This window comes from Bos taurus, chromosome 3, assembly GCF_002263795.3.
Source record: "Bos taurus isolate L1 Dominette 01449 registration number 42190680 breed Hereford chromosome 3, ARS-UCD2.0, whole genome shotgun sequence".
In the NCBI taxonomy this organism is placed as follows: domain Eukaryota; kingdom Metazoa; phylum Chordata; class Mammalia; order Artiodactyla; family Bovidae; genus Bos; species Bos taurus.
In genome coordinates this window covers 67,145,416-67,168,252 of record NC_037330.1, presented here as the reverse complement: position 1 = coordinate 67,168,252, position 22,837 = coordinate 67,145,416, and the positions used below count along the sequence as shown (strand labels likewise).

At 40.2% G+C, this 22,837-nt stretch overlaps 1 protein-coding gene across 3 annotated transcripts in view; it reads left to right on the top strand.

Annotated features, from left to right (window-relative positions):
- Positions 1-22,837, top strand: part of AK5 (adenylate kinase 5) — a 259,132-nt gene that overhangs the window by 189,418 nt on the left and 46,877 nt on the right. For all 3 annotated transcript variants that reach the window (NM_001083757.1, XM_005204415.5, XM_005204414.5), the window contains 1 exon segment: positions 1,438-1,482. In NM_001083757.1, coding sequence (NP_001077226.1) covers positions 1,438-1,482 — 45 coding nt within the window.

The window sequence follows — 22,837 nt, the reverse complement described above, 5'->3', positions numbered from 1 at the left end:
AGCAGTATGTGAAGATTGCAGTCACCCAATGACATCATGGTGATTCATGGGAAAAAGGCACTTAAACATGAGCCAAGTGCAAATAATCAACTCAGTCCCAACTGGAGAGGGATTGACTGATTGCTGAATAAAGTCTCCTTTTTTCCTGGTTACAGAATTAACATACATTCATGTGGAAAATTTTTTAAGGTAGAAAATAAGAGCCATCTAAAACCTTATGACCTCTAAATCAGCACAGTTAACATTCTGGTTTATTTTTATTCCAGTGTATTGTCTATATACCTACTTTTACATAGCTGAGAATACATGTGTATATACAAACATTATCTCCAATATTTTGTGCTTATCATAACATAAGCATGTTCCCGTGTCATTAAAAACTTCATATAAACTTAATTTGTAATGATCACATTATCTGAATGTATCATCATTGTTTGTTAAAACCGGACTAACATAAAACCATACTACTAATAGTAATAATAATAGCAACCACTTTCCTACATTATAAATAGATTAAAAGTTGCTCAACTCCATAACAGTAAACTAAAAAAAAAGTAAACTGAAAGTCTGAAGAGCTTGAAATGACTATTTGGCCCAACATGTTGAGAGCATTATTCTATCTGCCTTAATGAAAGTGAAAGTGAATGTCACTCAGTCGTGTCCAACTCTTTGCAAACCCATGGACTACACAGTCCAGAATACTGGAGTGGGTAGCCATTCTCTTCTCCAAGGAATCTTCCCAACTCAGGGATCGAACCCAGGTCTCCCACATTGCCTTAATGGAAGGCTCCAGATAATATAGAATTTTCCCATCACCATGGGCTATTCTGTAAAAAGAATGAAGCGTCTGTTTAATTAAAAAAAAAAAAAAAAGCCCTTTAGTGTGAAAAACAAATGGTTGCAAAGACCCCCAAGTTCACCTTTTGCTTCTATTTCCAGCTCTTTCTCCCTTGTCTTCTTCCTCTTCTACCCTGAACTCAATTCTTCACGCACCACTCTCTCCCCCTCCCACCTGCCCCCTCTCTACCTCTGTCTCTCTCTGGTGAAGTTGGGCCTTTCACTCACTCAACAGTGGATTCCTGCCGAAATGTAGCATTGTGTATATAAATAAACACCTCCTGACACCACATGACAACTGGAAATCTTTTAGGGCTCCACAGACTCTATAGAGTTTTGCACTTTGCCAAAAATCCCTAATCATTTCTTTGTCTTAAAGCAGTGGCTCCCAAGATTGAGTTCTCACTCACCACCTTTGTAATTTTTGTTTCATCTCTATGCTCTATTCTATATGTATTATATATACAGACAGATAGATAGATAATACTGTATACTATAATACAGAATAGAATATTATATAATACTACACTATACATTATAAAACCAGGGTTTCAATACAGTTTTTCTTGCTGTATAACTTAAATTATTCTTATTTTAAAGGTTTCATGGAAGACTTGAAAAAGTGTAAAATTATTTTCATGATTGGTGAGTAACAGCTCTCAAATTTTCAATTGTAACTTCTGATTATAACAATGTGGTACAGAAGGAAGACTATTCATTTCTCAACCGTTTTTGAAGACCTGCACCTTTTTTAGTCAAGATTATACCCCTGAGGATTCCATATTTTTCCTCTCATTTATACAGTTTTATATTGCTCTGGCTTTGTGTCTTTTCAGCGGAGACAAAGCAGGAGCCTAAGGAATGGCAAACTCCTGAATTTAGTTCTATGATAATAAAATATATTATAATCCCATGGGTAAGAGGATGCTGTCTGTTAAAATCTAACACCTTTCCTGTTTGAACAATGACCTGTTCCTCCCTGAACTATATACATCAGTGACCACACATTCAAATATACCTTAATAACCATAGCCTGCATTCCATGTAGCTAACAACAAAAACAATCTTGTTGGTTTTATGCTCTCATGAAACTCATTGGGAAACTCATTATGGGATAACATTCAGTCGGGTTTAACCAGCATTTTCTGAACACTTATCAAGTTCCAAGTTATCTCCTTTAATCCTTACACAATCCTATAGCTTGGCAATCCATCCCTATTACATATCTATTACACAGACAAGAAAAGTGAGCCTCAGAAGTTTAAGGACCTTGTCCAGGGTCATAGAGCTAATTAGTGTGAGAGCCAGATTTCCAGGTTTTCTCATGGGAATAAATGGGTCTAGTTGTGCAGCATTAAAACTACACAGAGTAGGACAAAGCATTGTCAGAGAACCTCCGAAAACTTAATGCTTTTCCTTCTAGTTCCTGAAGTCTACAGAAAAGTTAATATACCCACCCGTACATTTTTCAGAAAATACCTATTTATATTCAGAAATAATGAAAAGGTCCACACCTCCTCAGTGAGTGGGGAAAAAAAAAAAACAACAGTTATCAGCACCCTAGAAAAATAATCAGATATACTTAGAATCTTACACTCTGAAGTCAGGATGCTTCCTTGGAAATCTCTCAGTACATCTCCCTCATTTTCAGATGAGGAAACTGAGTCCCAGAGACTTTAAGGGATTTGATCAATGTCATTCTAACAACTGGTGGCAGAAAGGAGATCAGGGTCCATGGCTGTAGTTCCCCATTCCAGGGCCTTCCGCATCCCACCACCAATTTATGTAGGTTGCCACCCCAGACTGTCCACCATGTTTAATCAGCCACCAGCTACTTACTGAATATTGGGCCTGTGCTGGACAGTGAGCAGGGATCACAGATCTTCCATCTTAGAGGAAAAGGAGAACTTATCAAATTATTATCACAAACCTTGAAAAGCATCAGGAAGGAAACAAAGAGCTGAAACAGTGAACAAGTCAGATAGAGTGTTTGGGGTAAAAAATGGGTAATCAGGAAAGGCCCTGTGGAAGTGATATTTAAGCAGGCAACTAAAAGAAGCGATGGGTGACTGAAAAGATTAGTAGGAGGTGAGAGGAAGAATTCTAGCCAAGAGAATAGCGTTGTCTAAGTGCTGAGAATTCTTAAGCTCAACTGAGTTTTATTCCTGACCTGCTTGTCTCTAGCTGACCTTAGTCCAGGGAGCTGGATGGACTGTTGTTGCACTTATTCCACATTCTTTTCAGAAACTTGAAGCACATTATATCTACTCCTTACTGAAGAGAAGCTCACATCACAATCTTGAAGGAAATTCCCCTTTCCACACAAATTTTAATTAATTACCTCGGCATCTAGACTATACACAATAAATTATACTTTTTCTGTTCAGCTTTTATCTTAGGGGCCAAATAGGAAGAGGGGAGACTTTCTAAACTTGAAGTTCAGGAATCCAAAGATTGAGTCTTTACTATCACATAGAAGTCTGTATTTTTAATAATACAAAAAGAAGCTTTTAAAAATAGTACAGCATATTTTGTGGTTGTTGTTATTGTCTCTGGGAATAATATTATTTCAGATTCACCTGTTGTTTAGCACTATAGTTGAATTTCGATTGTATTTTCAAATACTGCTTCTATCTAGCCAGGTCTAGCTAAAGATCTCAGCTCACCTGTTACTAACTTTGTGCCCTTCAGAAAATGAAATAGTATGATATAAATATGGCATCAGACAAACCTTAAGACCCTCAAGGGTCCACAGACCACACTAAGAACTGCTTCCCTGAATAAAGGATTTATTTTTATATGTATATATATCAACCAAACTCTCCTGTACTTCAACTTGTTATTCAGTCACTGTTATAGTAAAAAAAAAAAAAATATTTCAGCTTACTGTTTGCACTGTAGAAGGTACAAAGCAACTGCAATAAAGGAAAAAAAGATGGTTCTTCTTCTAGCCTGCTTACTGGATTCTGCTTGAAAATTAACACCTTTGTTCTAAATACAGTTAAGCTTTGAATAGCACAGCTTTGTACTGCCCAGAACCACTTATGCACTGATTTTTTTTAATAGTAAATACTACAGTATTACCTAGCCCAGGTTGGGTAAATCCACTGATTCGGAATCATGGAGTCATAGGAACAAAGTATTCAGAGAACTGACAATCCAAGTCATACATGGATTGTCAACTGTATGGCGGGGGGTGGGGGTGCATAGGGGTGCACCCCTATAGCACCCCACACATTGTTCAAGGGTCAACAGTACTTTCTCAGCAGATGGCAGGATGGTATTTTAAGGCTGTATTGTTGCAGGTCAATTTGTAGCTCATAAAAATACTCAGGATGCCATCGATATACCCATAACAGTTTTGATGAGCTTTAATCCACAAGAGTCAGCTTCCCCTTTTCCACGTGTCTTCCCCTTTTCCACTCCACCCACACGAGTCTTCAACCCCAAGCCCACCTGCACCACTATTATCTCTTGAAGTTCCCTCACTTTTGCCAGTCCTCTCTCTTAAAATGTCTTCTCCCCTGGCTAATCCTGCTCCAAAGTCAGGTCTCTGTGTGAAGTGAAAGTCACTCAGTCATCTCCAACTCTTTGCGGCCCCATGGACTACAGAGTCCATGGAATTCTCCAGGCCAGAATGCTGGAATGGGTAGCCTTTTCCCTTCTCCAGGGAATCTTCCCACCCAGGGATCAAACCCAGGTGTCCCGCATTGCAGGCGATTCTCTACCAGCTGAGCCACCAGGGAAGCCTGTCTCTGTGAGGTCTTCTCTAATCTCTAGCCTTCCTCCTCTGTGCTCCTCCATCCCTGTGTCTGCATCACTCATTTAGATGCCCCAGAATGACTAATATTTGCTGGAACAATGAATTTTTTAGGAAGCAGTGTGGTCAGTTTCCATAACAACTGAAATAGCAGTTAGAATTCCTGGACTGGAACTGACAGACAGGTTGCTGCTGTTGTAGCTGCTTCTGGCAGGATAGCTTTTAGGTTAATTGTGAGCCTAATCAGACACTTCTTATACCATATGGCTGCTGCCTTCTTACAGAGAACAAGCAACACCAACTCCTCTCCATCCTCAAGCTGGCTATTTCTTGCTCATTTGCAAAATAGTTTTAAGTGGGGACAAGTAATTGCGCTGCCTGCCATCTGAGTCAAAAAAGTGTTCAGGGAGAGTGTACCATCTGGGCCAAAGGGAAAGTGACGAAGATGGACCTTGTTAGCCCTTTGAATGTTGTGTGACTATTACAACCTCTTTGTTCATGAAGAATGGATTCTGTATCTATTTATAGAGAAATGCCTTCCAAAGACTAGATAAGGGATCTCACAGGATAAAGCCTAATGATCAAAAAGATTGAAAAAGATTCTAAGGTTGCTCACAAACAAGATATAAGGACAATGCTGATGTACAAGACTGGGATGCAATCATTGTCGAAAACAAAATTATTTGGAAAATGTAAAAATGTCATAAAGATGACATCGCATTAACAGGCTCCTACAGTTTTTCACAACCTTTTCTGGTACATTTCTTTCCTTTTTTCTTTTATAAATGTCTCAATCATTATCTTGCTATTATCCAAACTATTTTGGCTTCTTTTACTCTTCTCTGCTTTTCATGGCCTGCCTATTCCCCAAATGTAACATAGCCTAAATTCCCATTAATCTGTACCCAAAGCCTTGGTAGAAGTGCTTCAGTTTGGACAATCATCTCATGTTACAGGTGAAGTGAGAGACTTCAGTTCAGTTCAGTTCAGTCGTTCAGTCATGTCCAACTCTTGCGACCCCATTAATTGCAGCACGCCAGGCCTCCCTGTCCATCGCCAACTCCAGGAGTCCACCCAAACCCATGTCCATCGAGTCAGTGATGCCATCCAACCATCTCATCCTCTGGTGTCCCCTTCTCCTCCTGCCCTCAATCTTTCCCAGCCTCAGGGACTTTTCCAATGAGTCAGCTCTTCGCATCAGGTGGCCAAAATATTGGAGTTTCATCTTCAACAGCAGTCCTTCCAATGAACACCCAGAACTGATCTCCTTTAGGATGGACTGGTTGGATCTCCTTGCAGTCCAAAGGACTCTCAAGAGTCGTCTCCAACACCACAGTTCAAAAGCATCAATTATTCGGTGCTCAGTTTTCTTTATAGTCCATCTCTCACATCCATACATGACCACTGGAAAAACCATAGCCTTGACTAGATGGACCTTTGTTGGCAAACTAACATCTCTGCTTTTTAATATGCTGTCTAGGTTGGTCATAACTTTCCTTCCAAGGAGTAAGCGTCTTAATTTCATGGCTGCAATCACCATCTGCAGTGATTTTGGAGCCCAGAAAAATAAAGTCTGACACTGTTTCCACTATTTCCCCATCTATTTCCCATGAAGTGATGGGACCAGATGCCATGATCTTTGTTTTCTGAATGTTGAGCTTTAAGCCAACTTTTTGACTCTCTTTCAGTTTCATCAAGAGGCTCTTTAGTTCTTCTTCACTTTCTGCCATAAGGGTGGTGTCATCTGCATATCTGAGGTTATTGATATTTCTCCCGGCAATCTTGATTCCAGCTTGTGCTTCCTCCAGCCCAGCATTTCTCATGATGTACTCTGCATATAAGTTAAATAAGCAGACTACTGGCATAATAATCAAGACATCATTCAATGGCTGTGGCTTTCAGGATAGCAGGAACACAGGTGGCCTTGTGTATTTTGGTATTGGTGCTCATCCACTGCTTTTACAGAGTAAGCTTTGGGAAGTACTTGTGTAATATTTTGTGTTACTCTGTGCATTTTCTAACCACTGCCCTACTTTTCCTATTTACTTCCTGGAGAAAGATTAGACAAATGAGAATTTTTGCTTAAAATCTATTATCTCAATGCCTGTCATTTTACTGTGGTCTATTGTGATTTCACAGTTGACCTCTTATTAAAGAACAAGAATAAATCTAATTCTTAGCAAGGATTTTCTTGGGGATCAGGTTAACATTTTTGGTTATTTGGTCAATAACGGCTATTTGGTCAAATTACAAATGGAAACCAAATCTGATTATTTTAACTTGATCGAGCTATAATAGAAACCAATATTTATTGCACACTTACTTAACACACAGCAGGCACTGCATAAAATGCTTTATAATGTTATCTTGCTTAATACTTGTATCCACTCTCTGGAATATTATCACCATCCTACTTTTCCAGTAAGACATCAGAGAGTTAAGTAATTTGCAAATAAGTGGTGGATCCAGGGTCAAAAGCTTGGATTTTATTATTAACAAAGATGCTGCCAGTTGTTTTCCTTGAAGTGACCAACTTACTTTATTACTTTTCTAGAAAATGTCTGCCAGATACTCAAGTCTGAAAAACCAGAGTTTTATCAGTCATTCAGTCTTTCAGAAGGGAAAAATGCATTCAACTAAAAAAACAGCTAGTTCCACAACTCAAGCAATCACACGGTGCTTTTCTTGAGAAAACCATTAAAAGTACCTGGTGTGCTGAAGTATCAACACGTCTTCCCATTTTGTCACACAAAATATTACAGTGACAAGTATTTAAGGGTCCACATTAAACTTTTTCATTGCATCATCAAGAGCATTCTTAAGTAAAACTGGCAATTTTTTTTCTTTCTTTCTTTCACGGTGAGTTTATGGTGGTGAAGAATACTAGAATAATTGGCTTTTATTGGCACTGCAGGTTTACAGCCAGTGCTTTTTCACCATCAGTGAAAAGCAAATAACCTCTTAGTGTTGTAATGAAAACAGGGGACCAGAGTCTGTGAACCACACTTTGAGAAACCTGGGGTTAATTGGATTTGGGGGAGCGTTGTTGAGCAGCTGTATGAAAAACCCCCAGACTTAGGGTTTGGAAGATCTTGGAGGAAAATAGTCCCTTGTGCCTTGTTTTGACTTGTCCTTTGAAAAGCAAAGAACCTTACAAATAGGAGGAAGTGGTCAGGGAAAAGGGGTGCATCTCCAGAAAGTCCCCCTTTCTCTGGGCTCCTGTGGGTCTGGAAAGGTTCTGAATGTTTCTCTGTACCCAGTGGTGCAAGGGAGGCCTGAAAAGAAAGTGTGGGTGCTTGTTAGAGCTGGGAAAGAGGAATGCATCAGGAGGTCCGCTGGAGACTCCAGAGCAGGGCTGAATGGAAGGTAGAGGGGACGCCTCAGGGCCCAACAGCATTGGCAAGACTAGGACTAGAGGAAGAGCAAAGAAAACCCTCCAATGGGAGACAGCCCTGACTTGGAGACTGAACTTTGAGCTTGTCTAAGTCCACTTGGGCTTAGACATGGCATAGACTAAAAAGCAGAAACTTATTTCTCACTGTTCTAGAGACAGGAAATACAAGATCAGAACATCAACAGATTCAGTGACTGGCAAGATCCCATCTCCTGGCTCCTATGTATCCATCTTCTCACAGTGTCCTTATATGGTGGAAGGGGCTCAGGAGCTCTCTGCAGCCTCTGAGCCACCAGGGAGGCCCCAAGTAATAGATAATAGTTTAACTGTGATTATTGTTGTTTAGCCCCTAAGTCGTGTCTGACTCTAAATTATTCACCTCTTCATTATGTTATGTTGTTGGTTTATAACATAATGCTTATTAATTTATTAGTTTGTAATATAATGTGTGCTCAGTCCTGTCTAACTCTTTGTGGTCCTATGGATATGTAGTACCAGGCTCCTCTGTCCATGGAATATTCCAGGCAAGAATACTGGAGTTGCCATTTCTTCCTCCAGGGGAACTTCCTGACCTAGACATCGAATCCATGTCCCTTGCATCTCCTGCTTGGCAAGTGGATTCTTTACCACTAACCCTATTCACGGGGCTTCTTTGGTGGCTCAATGGTAAAGAATCTGCCTGCTAATCCAGGAAACATAGGTTAGATCCCTGGGTCAGGAAGGTCCCCTGGAGAAAGAAATGGAAACCTACTCTAGTATTCTTGCCTGGAAAATCCCATGGAGAGAGGAGCCCAGCAGGCTACAGTCCAAAAGTCAGACAAGACTTAGCAACTAAACAACAACAATCCTATTCATGAAGGCTCCACCCTCATGACCTCAACACCTGTCAAAGGCTCCACCTCCTAATACCATCACATGGGCCTTTAGGATTTAACATAGGAGTTGGGAGAAGGACACAAAGAACTGGACCATCAAGATTTCTGACTATCAGAAATCACTAGATTAGACTAAGAAAACCCACACTAGACTTGGTTGAGTTTCCACTATGAAGAAAAAACACCCAACTCATGAGCTAGGCTGGGCTCACATAGAGAAATATTCCCATGTGACTCCAAGGCCCGGCTGCCCTAACTGTGAGAGATCATGCCGTTCTAGACATAGTCGTGTGATCGCCTCAGCTCTTTCTCCCCTGAAGGGGCCCAGGTGAGTGTTGACACTCACTCTGACCAACACCTGTATTTTCAAAGTCCAGGCCATTCAAGATGGGAGTAATGGAAGAGAAACATTGGGCCACTTTCCAAGACAACCTCAGTTACATTTACACACCAGTGGATATCTTTCTAATGTTGGAGAAATGCAGGCATTGTGTGCTGACAATAAACCTACTTAATTATATAAACCTTTTCACTGCAAAAAAACTCTAAGTATGGTTTGGCTAGAACAAAACACTTTCTTCACTTAAACAGATCAAATTAATAAAGGGTTCACTATGCTTAAACAACTGTGAGGTTCAAAGAGACATTAAACAATCCTTGGAACACTGCATGACATGGCATAAGGGTTTTTTCCCACGTTTTTAAAATTACTTCCTCAAAGGAAATAAAAATGTTGCTGAGTTAGTGGAGTCCTCCAGGAGGACTAATTATTGCTAACAAAGGAAAGAGCACAGGTGAGTAAGTTTTACCAGGTAAAGTGAAGATCTCACAGCCTCATACTCACTGTCTCCCTACCCACTTATTGAGATCTTTTTGAAAATACCATTAACTCACAGACAGAGTCACCTCGTGAAGTTTTAGGTACTGAGCCTGTTCACTCAGTCAAGGCCATGTCTTCAGGCTTAACTCACTGAAAGCCCCCTTTTGCTTGTTCCAAGACTCACGAAGAATGGTCAGTGGACACTGGCAGACACTACAGACTCAAGACCCAGCACTGGCGATGAGAGAACACCCAAAATCCTGTGTTTGTGTCCAGGCCATGTGTGCCCTTGAACCTATCCCTTAGCCTCTCTATAACATAATTATTCTCCGGTTTGTGGGTTGTCCACTGAAGGTGTGAGATTTTATTAAATCTTGAGTCTGCACCTCCAACAGTCTCGTCATGGTTCTGTCTTTATGTCTTTAGCTGTAGTGGAACTTTTCTGGTAGGATTAAGTCTTTTTCAACAATGGTCATTCTGCAGAGTGATATGATTTTGGTATGCTCGTGAGAGGAGATGAGCTTAGGGTCCTTCTACTCTGCCATTTTGGACACTCCCCTCCTAGCCTCTCTGGATTTCTTTTACATGGCAAATTAATATTGGTCTCTGTTCGCCCCAAGTTTGAGTAGCCAATGAGTTGACACATTGCCAATTGTTTTCTCAATTGGAAGCATGTACAATAGAGACATGACCCCAGGGAAATGAAGTGTGAAGGCAACTGAATAAGCCAAAGTTCCCATCCTCTACCTCAAAAATATTTTATTTACCACATAGCAATATTAAAACTAACATATAATGAGGACTTACTATGTTCCATACACTGTGGCATCTTTATACATATTATATTATTTAATCCTCAGACCAATCATCAGTACTCATATTCTTCCCCATTTTACTGTTGAAGGAATGGTTTAGGAAGGTTAAGTAACTTTCCTCTCAGAACAAGTTTTTCAGACTTCAAAGCACATGCTCTAGAAGCATATGTAAATATATGATGAGGAGGCCAAAATCTAGGTGAAGTTGTAAGAATATGGTAGATGAGGGAAGAGTTTGCCATAATTATTTTAATAAGTACTTCAATTTTCCATTTTACTTTGTTCCTTTATATCTAGCTATTGATGTCTGAAAACAATGACAAAATAATGACAAATGCATATCGATGAAAAGAACTCTGAGTGCCCCAGCTATGTCTCTACCAGTTATGTGAAATCCCATTTTTTGGTAAAAGCACTTTTTAAATTTTACTTTTTTAATTGGAGTATAATTGCTTTACAATGTCATTTTAGTTCCTGCAGTACAATAGCATGAATCAGCAATGTGTAAACATATGTCCCGTCCCCCTTGAGCCTCCCTCCTGCACCCCTCTTCCCACCCCTCTAGGTCGTCACTGAGCACCAGGCTGAGCTCCCTGTGTTATACAGCAGCTTCCTACCAGCTATCTGTTTTACACATGATAGTGCATATAAGTCAGTGCTACTTTCTCAATTCCTCTCACCCTCTCCTTCCCCCTCTGTGTTCACAAACCCGTTCTCTATGTCTGCATCTCTATTCCTGCCCTGTAAATAGGTTTATTAGTAGCATTTTTGTAGATTCTATACATATGCATTAATATACAATATTTATTTTTCTCTTTCTGACTTACTTTACTTTGTATGACAGACTCTAGGTTCATCCACATCACTACAAATGACTCGATTTCATTTCTTTTTATGGCTGGGTAATACTCCACTGTACATATGTACCACATCTTCTTTATCCATCTTCTGTCAATGGAAATTTAAGTTGTTTCCATGTCCTGGCTATTATAAGTAATGTTGCAATTAACACTGGGGTACATGTGTCTTTTTGAATTATGGCTTTCTCAGGGCATATGCCCAGGAGTCAGATTGCTGGGTCATATGGTAGTTTGATTCCTAGTTTTTTAAGAAATCTCCATTGTGTTCTCCATAGTGGTTGTATCCATTTATATTCCCACCAATTATGCAAGAGGTTCCCTTTTCTCCACATCCTCTCCAGCATTTATTGTTAGTAGATTTTTTTGATGATGGCCATTCTGACCACTGTGAGGTGATATCTAATGAAATTATGTATTAACTTCAAAAGAGAAAGCAATTTGAACACATGAAATTATTTGAATCATTACCGAACCCCTCCCAAAGCACAATGATTTCAGAATATACATTGCATCTTTTACTAAGACATATTGTGAGTATCTTTTTGTGAGCCCCATGAAAACTGTTTCCGAAGGCCAAGGGCAACAACTAGCAAATATTTGAGGATTTGGTGCTGGTTGGACCTGAGGAAGCTTGGTGCTTCTGGGGTTTTTTCCTGGGTTAGACGGAGCCCTTGACTCTGTATTAATCTCAATGATTCAGTATTGAGGTGAAAGAAAAAATAGCCTATGCTAAATGATACATAGACTTTAAGGGGGTTGCTTAAACTCCCCTAATGATAAATCTGTTCCCCTGCCACTAATTAAATTCTTCCATTAGGTATATATATATATTTTGGGGTTACGTTCATTAGTTCATTTGACATCTTTTTTGAGTTTCTGCTATATATCAACAAAATGATAGACTTAAGCTTACAAAGATGAGAGGCAAGGCTTCCTAGTTTCAAGGAGTTTGTGTTGTAGAAAGGTGACAAAGAATAGCTTCGTACATGCAATGGCAGAAACATAGGTGATGGAGAGAAAGATGAAGTGGGGATGAAGGGGTGGAGAGGGGACCTCAGAACTGTGTCCTGAGGGAGAAAAGGAATTGGCCAAGTGCAAGTGGGAAAAAAACTTGGGATGGGCCTATGGCACAGAGAGGGAACAAGTGTGCAAGAGGGAGCCCCAGATGTGAGGGGGTAGAAAGTGGCAAGAGATGCCATTCAAGGAGATAAGGAATGTGGGAAGAAGTGGATTTGGGGGAGTCATAAAGAGTTCAGTTTTACACATTTCAAAATTGAGATGTTAATGGGACATCCAGAAGTAAAGTCCATTAAACAAGAGGTTTTTGAGATCTGGTACCTAGAATGCAAGTTCTGGCTGTAGATAGAGACATGGAAATCAGCAGGACAGCAATGTTAGGTGAGGCCATGTATGCAGGAGAGATCGCCCAATGGGCTTGAGTAGAAGGAGGCTAGAGGAAATTTGAGATCTGGAGGCTTGGAAATACCTCTGCCAGAGCCAGAGAATGAAAGAGAAAAAAGCAGCAAACAAGAAAAAATAGTGTCATAGAAGGCAAGGGAGGAGATATTTTTCCATCCAGGAAACTTTCAATAAAATATAATGAGGGGACTTCCCTGGAGGTCCATTGGCTATGTCCCCCTGTGCCCTCTTCTATTCACTGTCCCCTGCAAAGAATGTCATAGATATTTTTGAACTTTATATAAATGGAATTGCACTGTATTAGTTTTTGTCTGTTTTCTTTCAATATATCATTTTAATGACCACATACTATTTCTTTGTATTGCTATATTATAATGTATTCAGTTTAATGTCATGCATTTTACCAAAATTTTTTTAATTAATTAAAAATACTGTGGGGACTTCCCTGGCAGTCCAGTGGTTAAGACTCTGCACTTCCAACACAGGGGGCACAGGTTAGATCCCTGACTGAGGAACTGAGATACCATGTGCTGCACAGCACAGCCAAAAATATAAAATTTAAAAATAAAAAAATGTTAATTAAAATAAAATAAAAATATTGTGAATATCTATATAACAAAAACAGGTTATTTTTCCTCTTAGGATAAATCCACTGACCTGAAAACTTTTAAGACTTTTTATTTATATTACCAAATTGCCCTCTAGAAACATTGCACCAACTTTATATTCTCATTACAGTTTGTAAAACATCCAGTTTCCATGGTATGGCCCACAATTGAACACAAAACCCCAGATGTAATCCAACTAACATCCGTGACAAATGCCCCTACCTGTCTCAAATATCCTCACTTCCCTTTACAGTACAAAAATAGACTCCATACACAAATAGTCTCCAAGTTCTCTGATAAAGACAAAAACAGAATGTTAGTGTTGGAAATGACCTTGGAATTTACCTAGTCCAACAAGCTCATTTTCAGATGAGACTACAAAAGCCCAAAGAGGAGAAATATCAAAGCAGACATATTCCCAATGAAAACCAAACCAGAAAATCATGTGTAGGAAAAAAAGCTGCAAAGAAACAAAACAAAATGCATTTGGGGCAGCTGCATTTGGATAGTGATACTGTGGGAGATTTTTCATTTTCTCACTTTTCCGAGTTGTCTAAATCTTCAATAAAGAGCGTGTATTTCTTATACAGTAGAGAAAAATGACTTTATATAAAAGAAGGAAAAAATAGAAAGGAGAAGCTGAGTTTATAAATAGCATATTAGAGTCATTAAATGCATGTCTAGTATCACAGTGTGAAAGGGTTACAAGATAGGGAGAAAGGTGGCTTGATAAGTTTAAGAAGATTTTGGAAGAAGAGTATTCTGGAAGAGTATGAAGTTCAAGAATTCATATACGCAAGCAAGCAGAGCCTGAGGAAGCAACTGTTAAAGGGCACCAGTCTGTAAGTGTTGTGTGATTTGTGTCTGGAATAGGCCATGGAGGTCGCTATGTGAAGGACAGGGCTTTTAGTGGCATTTACTTGTGAGCAGTTTGGAAATCTTGTCTCTGTTTGGATGAGGCGAGGTTGGGGTGCTATAAGCTGTAAGAACATCATGGAATGTAAATGTTTAGGAATCACCTTCATAGAGCCTGTGACTTCCTCTCCCCCAAGACCTGAACCTTCCTTGTCTATGTAAGAGGTAGAGTCATGGAATCCAGTTTCAGAGTCTTGTCTTAATTAGACATTTCACATGTCTCGCTAAGGCTGTGATGGTTTTAGCTGAATGAACCACAGAATCACAAACTACTGGAGTTGTCAGAATAGAGAAAAAATTATGTCTCCCAAAAGTCTCTAAGCTAATAACTGGTGGGCCCTGATAGAGTTGCCAGATTTAATCAATAAAAATATTAGACACAATTAAATTTGGATTTTAGATAAGCAATGATAATGTTTAGTGTAACTGGAGAGTCTGTGTTTCAGCCGGCAACCCTACTAGTCAATGATGAAAACCCACTGCCTCGTGACTGAAGACTGTTCAGTACTTTTCTGAAAGCAGGCCAGTCTGATTTCCAGAATGGCCTTACATACGAGAGGCTATAGAGCTTAGTGGCTACCAAGGTCAACCTGGCCCTTGGGGTTATTTTTTTCACCTGTATAAAAGAGTTACAAATAGCACCTACTTCACATTGTTGTTGTGAAGATTAAATGAATTATCACAAACAAAACATATAGGAAAGATACTTATTAGGGTCAAATATCAAACATTGTGAACTGAATATCTTTATCTGAACAGTCTACAGTCACCTCTTGACCTTGTCTCTGACCCACTCCATTGGTGTAAAATAGGCTCACAGTCCGGCTCCCAGTATCTCCAGCTTGATGCAAAGAAAACTAAAAGAATCCATCATCTGCAACAGAAGGGATGGCACCGATTTTGATAAGGCAGTGAGGATTCTTATTAACCATTATAGCAAATATTTGGAAAGCTCATCAGTGGCCACAGGACTGGAAAAGGTCAGTTTTCATTCCAATCCCAAAGAAAGGAAATGACAAAAAGTGTTTAAACTACCACACAATTGCACTCATCTCACATGCTAGCAAAGTAATGCTCAAAATTCTCCATGCCAGGCTCATGCCAGAATTTCATGTGAACCATGAAATTCCAGACGTTCAAGGTGGATTTAGAAAAGGCAGAGGAACCAGAGATCAAATTGCCAATATCCATTGGATCATCAAAAAAGCAAAAGAATTCCAGAAAAACATCTACTTCTGCTTTATTGATTATGTCAAAGCCTTTCACTGTGTAGATCACAACAAATTGTGGAAAATTCTTAAAGAGATGGGAATACCAGAACACCTTACCTGCCTCCTGAGAAATCCGTATGCAGGTCAAGAAGCAACAGTTAGAACTGGACATGGAACAACACACTGGTCCCAAACTGGGAAAGGAGTATGTCAAGGCTGTATATTGTCACCCTGCTTTTTTAATTTACATGCAGACTACATCATGAGAAATGCTGGGCTGGATGAAGCACAAGCTGGAATCAAGTTTGCTGGGAGAAATATCAATAACCTCAGATATCCAGATGACACCACCTTTACGGCAGAAAGTGAAGAACTAAAGAGCCTCTTGATGAAAGTGAAAGAGAAGAGTGAAAAAGTTGGCTTAAAACTCAACATTCAGAAAACTAAGATCATGGCATCCGGTCCCATCACTCCATGGCAAATAGATGGGGAAATAATGGAAACAGTGAGAGACTTTATTTTCTGGGCTCCAAAATCACTGCAGTTGGTGACTGCAGCCATGAAATTAAAAGATGCTCTCTCCTTGGAGGAAAAGTTATGACCAACCTAGACAGCATATTAAAAAACAGAGACATTACTTTGCCGACAAGGGTCCATCTAGTCAAGGCTATGGTTTTTCCAGTGGTCATGTATGGATGTGAGAGTTGGACCATAAAGAAAGCTAAGCACCGAAGAATTGATGCTTTTGAACTGTGGTGTTGGAGAAGACTCTTGAGAGTCCCCTGGACTGCAAGGAGATTAAACCAGTCAATCCTAAAGGAAATCAGCCCTGAATATTCATTGGAAGGACTGATGCTGAAGCTGAAACTCCAATACTTTGGCCACCTGATGCAAAGAACTGACTCACTGGAAAAGACCCTGATGTTGGGTAAGACTGAAGGCAGGAGGAAAAGGGAACAACAGAGGATGAGATGGTTGGATGGCATCACCGACTGGATGGACATGAGTTTGAGCAAGCTCCGGGAGTTGGTGATGCACAGGGAAGCCTGGCGTGCTGCAGTCCATGGTGTCACAAAGAGTTGGACATGACTGAGTGACTGAACTAAACTGAACTGAACTGGTAGCAAATATTCACTCATGATAGAACCATTATCTCCACAGTATTACATTGTAAATATTAAAAGAAAGATCAACATTACAGACTCCCTGCAGTGACCACTGGGGTATTCACAGCAAATTGCCTTCCTTAGATTATCTAATCCAGAAGTTCAAAACAAGCTAACAATGAGAATGATCTGGGGAATTTTTTTGAAGATCTTTTTCGTTATGAAAATATTTCAAACATTCAGCAAAGCTGAAAGAATTTTGTAGTGAGTGCTTGTAAACTCAGTCTGGATTTTACCATTAACATTTACAATAACTGTTTTATCAGTTATCTGTCCCTCTATCCATCCCTTTACCCATCCCTTAATACATCTTTTTTTTCCTTACACATACTGCCGGGATCTATATAATTTCCCTGGAGAACTTTCTAAAACTGAAAATTTCAACGCCTCAAAACCCCAGAGGTTCATAAAACTACTCTGTACAGTAGAAAAAAATGATTTTATATAAAAGGAGGAAAAAATAGAAAGAAGTTCAGTTTATTGCCTATTATAATCATTTAATGCATGCCTAAGATCATAGTGTGGCAGGGAATACTGATTCAGGAATTTTTCAACCTCCTCAGGTGATTCTGATGCACAGTGAAGTTTGGCAATGTATCAGTCAGAAGAAGCCAGGCTATGCTGTTGAAGCTAGGTCATGCTGTAGTAACAAGTAAGCTGTTCTAAAAATCTCTGAATTATAGAGTGATAAAGATGTTTCTTCTTTTTTGTCTTCCTCCTCTGCCTCTTCTTCTTGTTCTGGACTAATGCTACACGTTCATTAACAGTTGCCTGGGCTTCACTCCGGTAACTAGGTTAATTGATCCCCTGCTGTTCAAAATATTGCTAGTATTATAGCAAGGCGAAAAGATATACAGTAAACCACGTATTGGCCATAAAACCCTCTGCCTAAATGTGACACACATCCACCTCTGCCTACATTTCACTGGCCAAAGCAACTCACTTGGGCACTTTTAACACATTATTGGCCAGAGGTGTATGAATGCATCTTTTGTTACTCAAAATTTATTGACTGGAGACCTTTCACTATCACTTATATAAATCACCAGCCACAGATGTTAATAATTTCTCCAAAAATCCCCCAACAATGAATTGAGTTTAAAAGGTGAGGATGAGTAGTGTTTCCTCACAGAGATGCACTATTGAAAAGAAGCTGTAATATTTAGAAACATAATGTAAAATGCAGATGTTTCCAGAAAAACATCTGCTTCTGTTTCATCGACTATGCCAAAGCATCTGACTGTGTGGATCATAATAAACCATGGAAAGCTCTTAAAGAGAGGGGAATACCAGACCATCTTACCTGTCTCCTGAGAAACCTGTATGTGGGTCAAGGAGCAACAGTTAGAACTCTGTATGGAACAAATGATTGGTTCGAGACTAAGAAAGGAGTACTTCAGGACTGTCTGCTGTCACCCTGTTTGTTTAATCTATACACTGAGCACATCATGAGAAATGCAGGGCTGGATGAGTTCCAACCTGGAATCAAGATAGGTGGGAGAAACATCAATAACTTCAGATGTGCAGATGATATCACTCTAAAGGCAGAAAGCGAAAAGGAGCTAAAGAGCCTCTTGATAAGAGTGAATGGGGAGAGTGAAAGAGCCAGCTTAAACTAAATATTAAAAAAACTAAGATTGTGGCATCCAGCCCCATTACTTCATGGCAAATAGAGAGGAGGAAAAAGTGGAATTAGTGACAGATTTCCTCCTCTTGGACTCTAAAATCACTGCAGATGGTGACTGCAACCATAAACTCAGAAGATGTTTGCTTCTTGGCAGGAAAGCTGTGACAAACCTAGGCAGTGTGTTGAAAAGCAGAGAGATTACTCTGACGACGAAGTTCCATACGGTCAAGGCTGTGGTCCTCCCAGTGGTCACATACAGTTGTGAGGGCTGAAGTGTAATGGAGGTAGAACACTGAAGAATTGATGTCTTTGAACTGTGGTGCTGGAGAAGACTCCTGAGAGTCCCTTGGACAGCAAGGAGATCAAACCAGTCAATCTTAAGGGAAATCAACCCTGAAAACTCATTGAAAGGACTGTTGCTGAAGCTGAAACTCCAGTATTTTGGTCATCTGATGTGAAAAGCTGACTCATTGGAAAAGTCCCTGATGCTGGGAAAGATTGAGGGCAGAAGGAGAAGGGGGTGTCAGAGGATGAGATGACTGCATGGCATCATCAGTGCAATGGACATGAAGATGGGCAAACTTTGAGAGATGGTGAGGGAGAGGGAGGCCTGGTGTGCTGCAGTCCATGGGGTCTCGAAGAGTTGGACATGATTGGACAACTGAACAAAACAATAATGTAAAATACCACAGGAAATGACTAATTTAATAGAACTCTTTGATTTACAGACAAGGGATCTAGCATCTGAGGATACAGAGTGAGTCTCCCAAGGTTCAGCTAGTTAAAACCAGAAATGGTCTGGAACCAAGGTTTCCTGACTCCCAAAGTTATGTTCAAGGCTACCTCCCTGAAGCTCCATAATTTAATAACTATACGCTATACAGGTATTGGTAAATAAGGCACAGTCCTTCATAGCAAAAACTGCTTCTTGGCCTTTTGGCTAAGATCACATGTAGCATGGGGGTTCCCTCACAGCTCGGTGGTAAAGAATCCACCTGCCAGTACTGGAGATGCAAGAGACACAGGTCCAATCCCTGGGTCAGGAAGATCTCCTGGAGTAGGAATTGGCTACGCGTTCCAGTTAATATCCAGAAGATGTTAAGAAGAAGTGGCAAGAATACACAAAAGAACTATACAAAAAAGATCTTCACGACACAAATAATCATGATGGTGTGATCACTGACCTAGAGCCAGACATCCTGGAGTGTGAATTCAAGTGGGCCTTAGAAAGCATCACTATGAACAAAGTCAGTGGAGGTGATGGAATTCCAGTTGAGCTATTTCAAATCCTGAAAGATGATGCTGTGAAAGTGCTGCACTCAATATGCCAGCAAATTTGGAAAACTCAGCAGTGGCCACAGGACTGGAAAAGGTCAGTTTTTATTCCAATCCCAAAGAAAGGCAATGCCAAAGAATCCTCAAACTACTGCACAATTGCACTCATCTCACATGCTAGTAAAGTAATGCTCAAAATTCTCCATGCCAGGCTTCAACAGTATATGAACCATGAACTTCCAGATGTTTAGGCTGGATTTAGAAAAGGCAGAGGAACTAGAGATCAAACTGCCAACATCCACTGGATCATCGAAAAAGCAAGAGAATTCCAGAAAAACATCTACTTCTTCTTTATTGACTATGCCAAAGCCTTTGACTATGTGGACCACAACAAACTGGGAAATTCAAGAGATGGGAATCCCAGACCACCTGACCTGCCTCTTGAGAAGTTTGAATGCAGGTCAGGAAGCAACAGTTAGAACTGACATGGAACAACAGACTGGTTCCAAATAGGAAAAGGAGTACGTCAAGGCTGTATATTGTCACCCTGCTTATTTAACTTATATGCAGAGTACATCATGAGAAACACTGGGCTGGAAGAAGCACAAGCTGGAATCAAGATTGCCGGGAGAAATATCAATAACCTCAGATATCCATATGACACCACCCTTATAGCAGAAAGTGAAGAACTAAAGAGCGTCTTGATGAAAGTGAAAGAGGAGAATGAAAAAGTTGGCTTAAAGCTCAACATTCAGAAAACGAAGATCATGGCATCTGGTCCCATCACTTCATGGCAAATAGATGGGGAAACAGTGAGAGACTTTACTTTTCTGGGCTCCAAAATCACTGCAGATGGTGACTGCAGCCATGAATTTAAAAGATGCTTGCTCCTTGGAATAAAAGTTATGACCAACCTAGACAGCATGTTAAAAAGCAGAGGCATTACTTTGCCAACAAGGTTCTGTCTAGTCAGAGCTATGGTTTTTCCATGAGTCATGTATGGGTGTGAGAGTTGGACTATAAAGAAAGCTGAGTGCTGAAGAATTGATGCTTTTGAACTGTGGTGTTGGAGAGGACTCTTGAGAGTCCCTTAGACTGCAAGGAGATCCAACCAGTCCATCCTAAAAGAGATCAATCCTAAATATTCATTGGAAGGACTGATGCTGACACTGAAACTCCAATACTTTGGCCACCTGATGCAAAGAACTGACTCATCTGAAAAGACCCTGATGCTGGGAAAGATTGGAGGCGGGAGGAGAAGGGGATAACAAAGGATGAGATGGTTGGACGGCATCACCGACTCAATGGACATGAGTCTGAGTAAACTCCGGGAGTTGGTAATGGACTGGGAGGCCTGGCATCCTGCAGTCCATGGGGTCGCGAAGAGTCGTACACGACTGAGGGACTGAACTGAACTGAACTGACCCATTCCAGTACTCTTGCCTGAAAATGTCCATGGACAGAGGAGCCTGGAGGGCTACAGTCCATGAGGTCACAAAGAATCAGATATGACTGAGTGAATAAGCGCGTGCGCACGCACACACACACACACACACACACACACACACACACACACATACACACACACACACTCCTGTCAAGAAATTCCCAGGTCCAGGACTTATGGTTAAGACTGCACTTCCAGTGCAAAGTGGGAGTGGATTCAATCCTTCATTAGGGAACTAGGATCCCACATGCCATGCCCTCAACTCAGAAGATGAGAAAAAGATGCAGCAACTTCAAGTTTATTAGGCTTTCAGTTAAAAAACAAAAAAGTGAAGAAGTTCCCAGTCCCGTGTGAAATTCTTTCACGTAGCCTTCGGCTGACTCTATCAGCAGGCAAACTTCATCCTATTTGGTGAATAACTTGAAGCAGCAATGTGTTTCAGAACTAATAGAGGTACTGTCTTTGAGGATAAAGTTCTATTTTTCTTAATTGTTTTTGGTCAGAGAGAGCCATTTCCCAGCAATGCTACTGAAACTCAGCATGATGACACAGCTCCCGCCAGATACAGGATGTTTAAGTGACTCATGGGCCACAATAGTTGAGGATCATTCCTAGGGCATAGTCATTTCATGATCTGATAGCAGAATGGCTTTTCTCTGAAAGAAATCATTCAGTTACAAAAACCCGAACCCAACCTTGAAGCCCATTTTCATTTAGAGAGAAGGAAATATTTCAAAAGGTAGAAATATAATAACTGTTTTTTTCTTAAAATCACTTCTTTCTCTGATAGATTTTTAAACAATTTTGAGGACTATCTAAAAATAAGACAGTTTGATTCGCAAAAGACATTTGAAACCTTCACAGGCTATAACTGTGGAGACTATCCATCTTTAAAGATGCTAAAATTGTACCACAGTATAAAAATGCTGTATCTAATCTTTGTAAAAAGCATGGAACGTTAGAGCTGGTAGTACTTCTAAGCATCACTAACATGAGCTGCCTTGTTTTACAGATAATACGCATGGTGCTTATTGAGTGCTTCACATGCCAGCTACTGGTCCAGGCAATTCATCTGCATTATCACATTTTGTCCTCATAGCCAATAGGCATTACCTGTTTTGTTACTGAAGAGGCTGAAGCTCAGAGAGGACAAGTGACTCCATTAAAGTATCTCACCAGATAAAGGTCTAGGGTGTGAACCTAGAACTCAAGTCCTTTGATCCAGAGTTCCTTTAGTGTGAAAAGGAATATAATTGTCACTGTCATGGGACCACAGGTCTCCTAGACTTCAATTCATCAACAATTGCCAGTGATGCTTCCCAAGGTTCCCTGGGGAGACCAACATAAATAAAGCAATTTCTGCTCTCTGTGAGCTTCTATCTGGCAAAGGAAAGGAGAGAACATGGGCAAATTATGTGTCTGGAAGTCATGGGAAAAGAGATTTTTAAGCTGTTTATCAGTGATGTTAAATGCTACTAAAGAGTCAAAGACAGTAAAATCTAGAAAAGGATCATTGAATAATATGACACTTATGCAATTACTGTTGAACTCTATTTTTTTTTATGTTTGTTTACTTAGGCCACATTAAGTCTTAGTTGTGGTGCTTGGGCTTTGATGCCCCTCAGCATGTTGGGATTTTAGTTCCCTGAGCAGGGATCAAACCCGAGTCCCCTGTGTTGAAAGGCGGGTTCTTCACCACTGGACCAGCAGGGACATTCTTACTGTTGAATTTTAAAAGATCAATTTCAGAGAGTAATGAGAGAAGAAAGTAGCTTGCAAGAGGTTAGGGAGTCAATAAAAGAGGAGGA